General features: G+C 47.7%; 1 protein-coding gene across 4 annotated transcripts in view; it reads left to right on the top strand.

The window, feature by feature from the left end:
- The window catches only part of Thoc5 (THO complex subunit 5), a 34100-nt gene that overhangs the window by 20532 nt on the left and 347 nt on the right, over positions 1–13221 (top strand). For all 4 annotated transcript variants that reach the window (XM_075944147.1, XM_075944149.1, XM_075944148.1 and 1 more), the window contains 10 exons: positions 588–628; positions 854–953; positions 1493–1601; positions 3982–4083; positions 4708–4804; positions 5379–5493; positions 6727–6830; positions 6954–7041; positions 9238–9353; positions 10659–10849. In XM_075944147.1, the coding sequence (XP_075800262.1) occupies positions 588–628; positions 854–953; positions 1493–1601; positions 3982–4083; positions 4708–4804; positions 5379–5493; positions 6727–6830; positions 6954–7041; positions 9238–9353; positions 10659–10849 (1063 nt within the window). The remainder of the gene's footprint in view (positions 1–587; positions 629–853; positions 954–1492; positions 1602–3981; positions 4084–4707; positions 4805–5378; positions 5494–6726; positions 6831–6953; positions 7042–9237; positions 9354–10658; positions 10850–13221) is intronic.

Consider the following 13221-nt stretch of genomic DNA (forward strand, 5'->3'; position numbering starts at 1 on the left):
TATAAATTCCTCATATTCCGCTCATTCCTGTTGTGTGGGCTGCATGAAAGAACAGTCTTGACTTGGATACACAGCAGCCCTCTATACAGACGGCTACTGTTATTTATGTTGCTCTTACCACTGTGCCACCAACAAAGGGCTTTATGCTCCATAGAAATGACATTTCAAAGACTCTTGAAAAGCAGGGCTGGAGGCTGAGGAGATGGCTCAGCAGGTGAAATACTGCTGCCAGCATCAAGATCTGAGTTCTGATCCTAGTACCCACATCAGGAGCTGGGTTTACAGTACTCATATGGGCAAGTTCACACACACACACATACACACACACACACACACACACACACACCACCACCACCACCACCACCACCACCACCACCACACCAAACAAAACAAAACCAGGCTGGCTGGTAGGTTTCTAAGTCATTCTTTCTTTACATTATGTTTTCTATACCAAGTAAGAAGCAGCCGGTTACTCACTCCTTATTTGAAGGAAGTCTGGGTGGGCCCCTCAGTCCCCGTGGTGGAGGTTTTCTTAGGGAGCCTATGCAGTTACCTCCCTTCTCACTGCCTTCCCTGTGTGTCTTCAGATGACGAGAGTGACTCCGATGCTGAGGAGGAGCAGACCACGGTGAGCCCCATTTCCTGATTTGGGAATATCGCAGCACGATGGTGTTTTCAAGGAGCACAGCCCTGAAAGCAACCTGAAGAATCTGAATAAGTGTCTGCTGGGACAGGAGTCTGGCAGCTGGGTACCTGGGGCAAAAGGTCACAGGCAGCTGTGCTGAGGTTCTGAGACACAGAGATGCAAAAGGGAGATTCATATGGCTCATGCTTGTGTATTTTCTCTGTCCAGAAACGGCGTCGACCCACCCTTGGGGTTCAGCTGGATGACAAACGCAAGGAGATGCTGAAAAGGCACCCGCTGTCTGTCTTGCTTGATCTGAAATGCAAAGGTCTGACTGCATTCTTAATTCTAATAGTGCCTACGAGGAGCTTGGCCAGTTGTTGGTGCAAAGGGTCCAGTAAGCTCGAGACTCTGCCTGTAATATTTCAATCTCCTATTTATATTTTTTTACTGCATATTTATCATGTATGTATGTGTGTGTATATGCGTGTATGCACATACCACTGCAGCAGTCATATAGACGTTAGAGAACAGCATGTGGGAATTGATTCTTTCTACCATGTGGGTTTCAGGAATTGAGCTGAGACCATCGGGTGGCAAGAGCCATTATCCTCTGAACTGTCTCTCTGACCATTTTTCATTTTACATGGAGTCGTGCTTTTTTAGTTTATCCTTTACATGGAGGTTGGTGGCATCTTTACTGTGTAGCCCTGGCTGTCCTAGAACTTGCTCTGTAGGCCAGGTGGCCTTGCATTTAGATATCCTCATGCCTCTGCCTTCCAAGGCTGGGATTAACTATACGCACCACCACGCCTGGCCTCAGATGTGTTGATTTATAAATGATCTCTTCTCTCCCTGCTCCTCCAGACAACAGTGTGCTTCATCTGACTTTCTACTATCTCATGAACCTCAACATCATGACAGTGAAAGCCAAAGTGACAACCGCCGTTGAGCTGATCACCCCCATCAGTGCAGGGTAGGAGGAAGGCACTGGGGATGGCGCGTGGGCGGGGATGTGGTGAGAGCCCCTGTTCTCCAGTCCTCCTTCTGACTATGAGAGGTTCCTTTGCCATGTTGACCTATGTTCTTGTGTCCCCACGACATGGGAGTCCTGGCACATCCCTGAGATATAGAAGTGCTCTCTGATTTACATTTGTGAAGTTCTTTACAGCAGATAAACAAGTGATAACAGCACATTTGCTTGTTTGGCAGATCCACAGGTTTTTATAGCCAGCAAAATGCATGTAAATGCATGAATGAGGGAGACATGACCAAATTGACAAATTTTGGCCCTTCTTTTCCCATTTCTGTCCCAAGGGGCCAGGATTTTTGTTTCCTAGCTCGGTTCATTCCCTAGGGTTGTCCTTAACTTGGTGGTAAGTAGAAGACTATAAACAGGTAGCAACAGCATCCCAAGGAAGCCCCTGACCATGGTAGTCTTCTTCTACAGTCTCGAGAAGAAGAACAGAGAACAGAAAGAACCTGGGGGTAAAGTAACCTATACTTAGAGGATCACTGCCCTGGCCTGGCCCTGCCTGGCCTGGTCCTGCTGTCAACTGGAGAAAGAACACTGAGGCGAAAAAGCATTGGCCTAGTGTGTAGTGGAGCAGAGCTCTGCCCGTCCCTTCCCATTCTGCCAGATGAGAGGCCTCTCCTGGCTGTAGACCCTGCATTTAGGTTTATTACACTCTTTTCTGGCTGCTGCAGCCTGTGCTGGGTGGTGCTGCACTGCCTGGCAGCATGTTGGGTGCAGTTGACCATGCTCCCAGCAGAGGGAGTCCAGATCCTGGTTCTTCTAAGTTCCACATCTCAGCTGGGTCTTTCATTGACTGAGCAGTTTGAGGACACTCTTTTTGAGAGGGTGTCACTGTGTAGTCTTGCTGGCCTAGAACTTGCTATGTAGATCAGGCTGGCGTTGAACTTGCTTTGTAGACTAGGCTGGCTTCCAACTCATGGAGATCCTGCTGTTTCTTGAATTGAGGGTAGTGGGGCTGGGCTGTGTAGTGCCCAGGCTAGGATACATAGTATGATAATACTGGCTGGCCTGCAAGTCCAGGGATCCTTGTCTCTGCCTCCTCAGGGATTATAGCTGTGTGCCGCTCTGCCTGATTTTTATGTGGATGTGGACATGGAACTCATGCTTGTGCAGCGAGCACCTTACCAACTGAGTCACCTTTTCAGCCCCACTGGATAATTCTGGAAGGGAGAATTTTAAAAACAACAAAACAAAATACTAAAGACTCCTGTTCTCAGGAACCAGGAAGATGGCTTATTAGTAAGAGCACTTGGTACTCAAGCCTGATGACCTGAGTTCAATTCCTAGAACTCCTGTAAAACGCCAGGTATGATTGTACCTGTTATCCCAGTGAGCTGGGCATTGGGGCAGGAAAATCAGCTGGAAGCGCTCAGCCCAACTTGGCTGGAGTACACTGAGCCATGGTAGAAGCAGGAAAGATCCGCCTCGATAAGATAGACGACAAGAACTGACTCGTAGATGGATTTTTCTTTGGGCTACCAGCTCACAAAAATGACAGAGACTAATTATTAATTATAAAAGCTGGCCTATAGCTTATGCCTGTCGCACTAGATCTTATAACTTAAATTAATCCATGTCTATTCATCTTCGTGCTGCCACGTGACTCGTGGCTTTTACCTTTTCTCTTGCATGTCTGTTCCCTCTGTGTCTGGCTGGCGACTCTGCCTTCTTCTCTAAGACCCTTCTGTTCCCAGAAGTCCTGCCTAACATCTTCCTGCATAGCTATTCACCATTCAGCTTTTTATTAAGCCAATCAGAGTGACATGTCTTTAAACGGTGTAATCACATATCTCACAGCACTGACTACTAAAAATTGTTCTCTGTGTGCCACAGTGCATACGCATAAGCACAAAATAAAGAAAAAAAAGCTATTCTTTCTGATCAGATAGTGCTAACTTTGGCCTCTGTACTTGGTAGCATCATGAATGTCACTGTCTGACCTTCCAATACCTTGAGTTTATACCTTGAGAAATGGGATGAAGATCTTCTCTGTTTCATAATATTTTGAGAGCCACTGACTTGAAGCACTGAAAGGATTTGGTGCACAGGAAGCAGACAATGAAAGATAATGGTAGAGCCCAGTGTGGTGGCGCACGCCTCTAATCCAGCACTCGGGAGGCAGAGGTAGGCGGATCTCTGAGTTCAGGACAGCCAGGGCTACACAGAGAAAGCTTGTTTCCAAAAATAAACAACATAAAAGATGGTAGGATGGTAGTTGACATCTTAACAGCTGAGTGGTACATTGCCACTGGCAGATGCCCAGGTGCACTCTGAGGCACCTTGTCAACTGGCGTTCTCACTGCAGTCTTGTCTTCTATAGAGACTTGCTGTCTCCTGACTCGGTCCTGAGCTGCTTGTATCCTGGAGATCATGGGAAGAAAACTCCAAACCCAGCCAATCAGTATCAGTTTGATAAAGTTGGGTGAGTAAGCAGACTTCCACCTTCCCTTATTCTGTGTCTGTATCTGTTTAGTTCAGACCAAACTGGAGACCTTGTAGGCCCAGAGGACCTTGGGGCTGCAGGGGACATCTTTCTGTTCCTGCATAGAAGGCAAAGGGATGTCATGGAAAGATGAAATCTGGAATATAGGGACATGAGGGTTAGGGATATGGCTCAGTAGTGGTATGGTGGGTTGCATCCCTAGTCTGCCAAAAACAAAAGACAACAAAACAGTATAAATAAAAGAAATGGCATCTTAATTTTGAGTACTCAAGATTTTAAAAGTTATTTTATGAGCGGATAGAGCAGAGAAGAGGCCAATGGCTGCCTTTTCGAGCTCTGCTTTATGAGGCAAAGGTTCTTGGGAAAAAGATGGGATATTGGAGATGAAGTTTCAAGTAGAGATTTTGTACAGTTAAGGAGTTTGACTTGTGGACTGGGATTGACCTGTCTGGGGGCACTGGGGAATGCCCCAGGGTACACAGAAGGACTGTGTCCTGGGGCTAGGCAGTACTTGGGACTGAGCCTAGGGCCTGTGTGAGAGCTCTGCTCCTGAGCTGTGTTCCCAACTCATAAAATTATTTTATTCTGTCTTCTCTTTTGCAGCATCCTGACTTTGAGAGACTATGTTCTTGACTTAGGTCACCCCTACTTGTGGGTGCAGAAGCTGGGTGGCCTCCACTTCCCCAAAGAGCAGCCCCAGGTGTGTACTCTGGCCCTACCTTCTTGGCTGAGGGTCTGAAGCGCTCCTCTTCCTAGACAGATTCCAGAAAGGCCTCTCATAGCTTCATAGGGTTGTGATCTAGCAGAGAATCTTCCTTTGAGGCTGTGTTCTGACCTCCATCCATTCAGGGCACTAAAATACCTTACCCTAGTCTTCATGTGTTGAAATGACCTGTGCACAAGGCTGCTACAAATGAGAATGGGCAAAATCCCAGGGGCTGTACACTATAGAATCTTGCCTTTTCTCAGAAGCTGATCCCAGGGGCTGTACACTATAGAATCCTGCCTTTTCTCGGGAGCTGATCCCAGGGGCTATACACTATAGAATCCTGCCTTTTCTCGGGAGCTGATCCCAGCCTCATGGGACCCCAGTATCTTGTGTTCTTGCCAGGGCTTAGCATCTGACCTGTTACGTAGAGAAATACTGTCATTCTCACACAGCACCCACCTTGGGACTGGCTGGGCAGTCTGGCTGGTCCCAGGAGAAATGGAGGTCCCTGGAGAAAGGAAAGGGGACTCTCACGTGTATCTTTCACTGTCGTTCCCTATATTAGCACACGGTGATAGCTGACCACTCACAGAGCGCCAGCCATATGGAGACCACCATGAAACTGCTGAAGACCAGGGTACAGTCTCGCCTGGCTCTCCACAAACAGTTCGCATCTCTGGGTAAGCTGATGCAGGAAGAAGGGCCTGACAGCCACTCAGTCAACATAGGAATAATGCCACCTCCTTTCCCTCAGAACCTGTGAATCCTGTTCCTAGCCTTACTGAGCAGTGGATGGTAGGGCCAGTGGGGAGAGCAGCAGGCCCATTCAGGCAGAGGTCTGAGCTCCCTGCAGAAGCATCAGTTTTCTGCCAGACCTCCCAGAAGACACTAGCCATTGGCACAAGTTCACGGGTTCATCCAGGCAGCTTATCCTAGGTCCATGCATCACAGATTCATATGCACTTGGCAGTATTTAATGAGAGTCTAATTTATGCTGGTACCCCATATAGCCTGAGGGGAGAAACAGTGGGACCCTTGTATTCACATTCAGCTCACTGATTGTAGCTAGACAGGGGTCATCCCATTATCCTTTCCTTAAGACCTACTGAGCTAGTGCTTCTAAGGGTATAGCTGAACCCCTTGGATTTTCCCCTAAGCTCCCAAGTGATTATGATGAGCCACTGGTCTAGGTGGTAACTGGATGGCTTCTGTCAGTTCATCTAGTAAAAACTCGATGGGTATTTACAAGGCACTTGCAGGGTAGGGGTAAGGTTTTGGAGGGAGTCAGAGTTTTGGGTATTAAGAGTCACTGTCAAGCTAGGCATTTGGGTTTCCAGGACCCAACTGGAGACAAGACCCCTCTTTCCCACCTCCAAGCCAGTTCTTTGGTTCCATGTGGACACTGAGCTCCAGGGCAACATCACCTATCCCTCAGGCCTTGCTCCCCACTCAGCATTGCTAACTTTTCCAAGGTTGGGTGATTGTCAACCAGAGTGTTCCCTGTTGGAGTATTTGTTTACTGAGACACCAGCAGGGAACTGACACAGAACGCTGCTGGGGTTTTTCTGTCAAGGTCAGCTCAGCCCTCTTAGCTATTTGATCTAATTAACAGTTCCTGCTACAGAGGCACTGACGCTATTTGTGGCTTCAGGGATTTGTTTTACTGGACGATGTCTGCATTAAGGATAAAGTGCCGTGAATGCAGGTGCTGGGTCTGACCGCAGGCATACATAGTCCTGCATGAAGTAGATGTCAGGTTGAAATGCTTCTCTATTCCTGGTATATAATGAGCCGGTGCTTCTTCAGTAATCAGGTGTACTGGACAAGTGTCAAGGCCACCATAGCCTTCCAGCAAGCCACAGCTGTGCTACCTGATTTCTACCTGTAATGCCTCCTGCCTTGCTGTCTTTTAGAACATGGCATTGTGCCAGTTACCAGTGACTGCCAGTACCTCTTTCCTGCCAAGGTTGTTTCTCGCCTGGTAAAGTGGGTGATAATTGCCCATGAAGATTACATGGTAGGTAGAACTGCAGCCCCTGTGACCATGTCACCCCTCAGCTCCTGTCCCCCCCACCCCTACCCCCCGCCATCAGGGCAGAGGCTTTAGGGGAGCAGCAGTTCACCCTGGTTCTTGTTCTAGGAACTGCACTTCACTAAGGACATAGTAGAGGCAGGACTGGCTGGGGACACCAATCTCTACTACCTGGCGCTTATTGAAAGGGGAACAGGTAGGTGATCGCTCTACTGACCACAGGGCTCTCTAATCAAGGGGAGCTCTCAAATAGCACGCATGCCTAGCAAAAGACCCTAGAATCCTCCGTAGAGATTTCCGACACTGGTGACCAGGGAACCACTCTTTCAGTGAGGACTTGTTCTGTAACACGGCCACACACGTGTCATGTCGGTGAATCCTCATGCAGTCACTGGGGTGGCGGGCCGACTCTCAAGCTTGGTTTTATCTCTCGTTTTAGTTCCCTGTAGGGGCATATCTCGTATCTGCGCTCCACACAGAAGGGTAGGGCTGTTACTCTGATTGTAAGGTTGGGTAACAGAACCTCCCTTCCTCTCTGGAGCCATGCAGATGTCCTGCTTGGGCTGTCAGCTGTTCTCCTACCCCAGCCTCAGCAGCCTGGCACTGCCTATTCATTCTGTCCCCCAGCCTCACGGCTGTGACTCCTGAGCTGAGCAAGCTGCCTGGGGTCCTCTATTAGTCAGTATTTTGAGAGATGTAAAATTCCTGGACTAGGCATATGATTCAGTGTTAGAACACTTGTTTAGCAAACCTGAGGCCTTAGATTTATTCCCCAGTACCACAAAAGAGAAATAAGATAAGTAAAGCAAAATTAAATTCCCAAAGCTGGAAACATTATAAAAGAGAGCTTATTTACTCATACTCTTGAGAGTTTGTTACAGTTTTTGTTACATTTATTTAGTGTATGTGTGTGTGCACTCAGGTCTAAGCAACATACACACACGTTTCAGAGGACAACCTGAGGGGAGTCAGCTCTTTCCTTCAGTCTTCCGGGTTCTAGGCATCAAACCCACGTCATGAGGCTTAGGAGCGGCCACCCCTACCTACTGAGCTGCCTCACCAGCTGTATATTTTGTCTTCTTGAGAAAGAGTCTCACTATGGAGCTCCAGCTGGTGTGGAACTCACTGTGTAGACCTGGCTGGGCTAGAACTCACAAATTCGTCCACCTCTGAAGGGCTGGGATTAAAAGTTTGGACCACCACGCTCTTTTATTTTTGTTTATGAAATCAGCTCAGGCTAGGATAAATACCTTTGGGTGATATGTATAAGCCAAATCAAGTCCAGGAACCTACATAAAAACCTGAATGGAATGGTATGCATCTGTAGTCCCAGAAATAGGAGAATCTTCTGGAAGCTCCAATAAGTACCATAGCTGTGGAAGGGAAAGTCCCTGCCTCAAAACAAAGTGGAAAAAGAGAAGTGTCTCCCGAGAAACAGTCCTCTGCCCAATGCTCTCTGTGGCATGCTCCTGCACTCAGACACATGCACACAGTACCTACGTTCATCTTAACAACAGCAGGGGTCAGAAGTATCACTGGGGGAAATTAATATATGAAGATAATTTATTTAGTGATTATGAATGCAGATTTTATACTAGGCAGTTCTGATTATACTCTGTCTTGTGCTTTTGTACCTGTTTAATGATAGAAAAGTTTCTGGAAGTCTCACTTTCCTCAGATCCTCATGTAAATTAGATTTGAGTGGCCGGGAACATTTGCCACTAGTCCTACTTGGGAATCAGAATCAGGGGGACCAGGATTCAAAGTCATTCTTGGTTATAAATTGAATTTTAGGCTAGCCTGGACTATGTGAGACTCTCAACAACAACAAATTCTTAAAAAAAAAAAAAGGCAGCCATGATGGTGCATGACTTTAATCCCAGCACTTGGGAGGTAGAGGCAGGCAGATCTCTGAGTTCAAGGCCAGCCAGGTTAAAGGCCCTGGCTGCTCATCCTGAGGACCTGAGTTGAATCTCCAGTACCTACATGGCAGCTCAGAACCACCTGTAACTCCAGTCCTAGAATGCATTTGCTTCTTCGGGCTTCCAAAGGCACTGTATACATGTTGGTAAAAAGATATAAAGATACGTGGAGGCAAACAACCAACCACACACAAACACACACACAGTTTTAAAAATTATGACATTTCTCGAGAGCAGATTTAATCCATTGACAAATACCGGTAAGTAAAGCAGATCTTGGGAAGAACTAGAATTACTATGCCTTACTCTCAGCAACCTGGCAGTTCTGTTAGAGTCTAAAACAGTGAGTACCCATACACTTGGCAGCACTTACGTTAATGGGAGACATTTGTGTTGACTTTGGGTACAGTGTGTAGACCACCATGGGAAGCTGGGTGGTCACTGATTTTCTCCCTTTCCCCTGTTGCCAGCGAAACTTCAAGCTGCTGTGGTGTTGAACCCTGGCTATTCCTCCATCCCACCTATTTTCCGACTCTGTCTAAACTGGAAAGGGGAGAAAACCAACAGCAATGATGACAATATTCGGGTAAGACCCACATGTGTGTCAGGAGGAACATGGAGAACCCCTAGGAAGGTGGCCAAGGCTGCAGCTGCGGAGGCCATGAGCACTGCTTCAGTCCCAGGAAGGACCTGACAGGACTTATAGAATGTGCTCACCCCTCCATTTCCCCGGAGCCCACAGCTTTTCCCACTCACCAGATCACATTCTTAGCTGGGTGCGGCATCCTTGCACCACTCCAGGGATTTGGATCTACTGAGGGCCGTGAGGGATTGAAGAAAAGACAGACGCATAGAAACCTGGAAGCAGATGTGCTGGACTAGAGAAACCGTAGCCCACCTCCAGACCCAGCATGCTTCTTACATAGAGTACGTGGAGGCAGTCTGGGTGCACAGACGGACCAACGAGGCAGATTTAGCTAATCCCAGTAGGAGCAGGCTCTGTAGGGAGCAGTCTCCAGGCAGTAAATATGTAAATATCTGTAGGGTTGAAAGTAATGGTTGACATTTTCTGAACACACTGTCAGCATTCCCACTTGGAGCAGAAGGGAAGGCTTTGCCATTCCTTTTAGCCTTGTGGGGGAAGGGGAAGGCTCTGCCATACCTGCATGGATGTGAGGTTAGGGTCCTCGCCACGACCAGCTCATGTCAAGAACACACATTCACTCAGCACTTTATACATGTTATTCTGGATTTCATGCACTCAGTATCCTCCAAGGCATGGTGCTACACCCTTTTAATCCCAGCACTGGGGAGGCAGAAGCAGACAGATTTCTGTGAATTCAAGTCCTGGCTGGTCTACATAGTAAATTCCAAGCCAGCCAAGGCTACATAGTGAGGCTCTGCCTCAAAAAAAAAAAAGCAAAAACAAACAAACAAAAAGTTTCCTTAAAATCTTGTCATCACCTTGGGCTTCTGTGAGATGGTAAATAAATTCAGAAGCATTACGGAAACACTCAGATTCAATGACCGTGAGGATGCTGAGGCTGTTGCTAAAGTCACGCCTCTTGGTGGGATTTGGTAGCCTTATGGCCATAGAGCAGAAAACCTTCTGACTTGGGGCTTAAGATTCTTCCCTGCAGTCCTGTGTTTCTGCTGTAGGCACTTAGGGGAAATTGTGATAATCAAGGGTCTCTGGACAAAGCTGTGGTACTATTCTGCTTGTACAGCTCCTCTGGGTGCATATGTGCTTGTGCCTGCATGCACATGCCCTCAGGGGCCAACTGTAGCTCTTGTGGTGCCCTCAGGCTCAGCTCTGGGGTAAAAGCCTGGCCAGTGTGCCCCGCCATACCTAGGAAGGAAATGCTGAGGTGCTGGCTTCCCACCCATACAGGCTATGGAGAGCGAGGTCAACGTGTGCTATAAGGAGCTCTGTGGCCCTCGACCCAGCCACCAGCTCTTGACCAACCAGCTGCAGCGTCTATGTGTGCTGTTGGACGTCTACCTGGAGACCGAGAGCCATGATGATAGTGTAGAGGGCCCCAAGGAATTTCCCCAGGAGAAGATGTGCCTGAGACTTTTTAGGTGAGTAGAGGTAGGGGCTCTTGTGACTTCTCATGAGGACATGGGCAGAGGTCAGAGCCTCCCTTGAAGACTAGGTCTCATTGGACAGGGCCTGGCACAGAGGACATCTGTCTGTATTCATAACAGAAAATTCTGCTGCCATATTTCCAGCAAGAACTTGTTTTCTCCTTCCTGAGACTTCCCTGCAGCTGGCTCACCTGTTCTTGGTCACCCCTGGAGAAGGTCACCCATCCAAGGAAACTACTGGGCCATGCTAAGAAGCTTTGGCTAACTGTGTTTTCTGTGGGAAACAATAGGGCCTGTTTACTTTTGATGTCCAAGTGAGCACTTAAAGTGGTACCCCCATAATCTTAGTGAGTTTGCCGGCATCTTCAAGTGTTCTTCCCTCTGTGAGACCAAGTCAGTGGGCAACCATGCAGCCTAGAGAAAAACCAAACCAAAACAGCCCTTCCAGAAGGCAGGGAGTAGCGCAGCACACTAACGCCGAGCAGTTCATCCGCCTAGCACTGAGCCCTGGCTCTGGGGCTGAAGAGGACCTCAGGATGCCTGAGATCATTTGAGTGAAGTTCCTGATGATTCCTGCTCCAAGTTAGGGGCTCTTTAGACCTGTTAGCCCCTCTTGGCACATGGTGTTTAGAGTGTCTGGACTTGCAGTACCTCAGGCTAGTTTTCCGTTTTCTTGGGTATTGGGGTCTTCTTTCCTGTTTGTTCCCTAACATGTGTTTTCATTCTTTCAAAACTAGAGATTACTTCTAGGGCACCCTTCTCTTTTGGGCAAGGGAGTGAGGAAGGTGAGGAGGGTGTTTGGATTATAATTTGTTATAATCTATCAGGCCTGGTGTCGTGGCTCATGCCTAAAATCTTAGCACTTGGAGGCTGGAGGCAGGAGGATTGCCATGGGTTGGACCTTGGCTACAGAACAGATAAAACAAAAGAGTTCTCACCTTGCTCTCAGTCTTATTCTTGAATAGCAAGTTCTGACATCTGGGAAGGTGTCCAGCCTCCCTCCTGTCTGGCACCTCCACTGTCCTGGTTTATGGTGTTTGATAATAGCCAGCTCCAGCCCTGAGTGGCTGCAAGGCAGAGCTGACCACCAATGCCACTCTGAAGCTTGTTCCCTCCAGTGGGTCTGTGTGAAATCTCAGCTCTCTCCATCTCTCCACCTGCTCTAGCACATTTTCAGGATGGGAGCCCCACCCAGCCTGTGCTTGTTTTCCCTTCCTGAGGTGTTGAGCTCCATCAGTGCTCTGGCAGGTGATGGATGGGGCTGCAAGGTTCTTGACCTGGGGTCTTGCAACTACTAAGTACAGGGTGCTGGTGTGGGCAGTAGTAGACCTGGGGTTTGTCTTGGACTGACACTTCACCACTCTGCCTAGGTGTACCCTCTGATTGGAGGCTTATAATGCCATAGATGATCCAGGCTGAGATTTCAGGTCCAGCTCCCACCTATGAGATAAGGATCTCTGTACTTAATCCTCCAAGCAGCACATACTCCATGTGTTAATGGAAAGATTAACTTGAGATGGGGATGTTAACAGTGCCAGCACAACACAGGCTGGATAAGCCCTCAGCCACTGAGGAGAAGGAGGTTTAATTCCCTTCAGCCCTGGTGAAGAATAAAACTTTGCTCACCTTTTACACCCCTGCTGTCTTACTCACACGTCCCCCATTACTCTTCTGTTATGATGGACACGTAAACAAAAGCAGCCTGGGCAGGAAAGGGTTTCCTTCTGTAGTCCTGAAGAGAAGGTGGGGCAGGAACTGAAGAGGAGACCGTGGAGGGTGCTGCTTACCAACTTGCTCACTCCACTTGCTTCTCATTTGGTCTGACATGTGTAAGTTGACAAAAAAACTATCCTATACACATCCTTACTCCCTTAGACCAAGTCCCGGAGGGTCACCTTCTGTAGCTGTTGTTGGATGTCAGTCCTAGACAGACATGGGGAGGAAGTCCTGTATGTAGATGTTTGTCTTTGTGTAGAAGTCCCTCTGAGAGTTTTGTTGAGGACCCATTTTCCTGCTCTGATTTTCACTGGGAGAAAGTCTGAACATGGGTCTTGCTCTGCTTGACCATGATTCAGCCTTCCTGGAACAGATTTTGGTGTCAGACCTCTGATTTTTGTTTCTGTTGCTTCCTGGCTGTATACTATTGTGCAAAATTTTGCTTCCTTTGCCTATTTCTTCAGTTTTAAATGTTCTTTTTGCTTTTTCAATTATAGGAATCTAGTGTTCATTGATAAAGTTATAAATAGTGATCCAAAAAACGAGAATGTTCATGTACTGTCCCCGAAATGTCTGCCACATTAAGGAATCTTTCAGGCTCACACATGTTGCAAGCATATAGAGACATTTTTATGAAAATGGTGTCACAC

Source organism: Microtus pennsylvanicus, chromosome 12, assembly GCF_037038515.1.
Source record: "Microtus pennsylvanicus isolate mMicPen1 chromosome 12, mMicPen1.hap1, whole genome shotgun sequence".
Taxonomy (NCBI): domain Eukaryota; kingdom Metazoa; phylum Chordata; class Mammalia; order Rodentia; family Cricetidae; genus Microtus; species Microtus pennsylvanicus.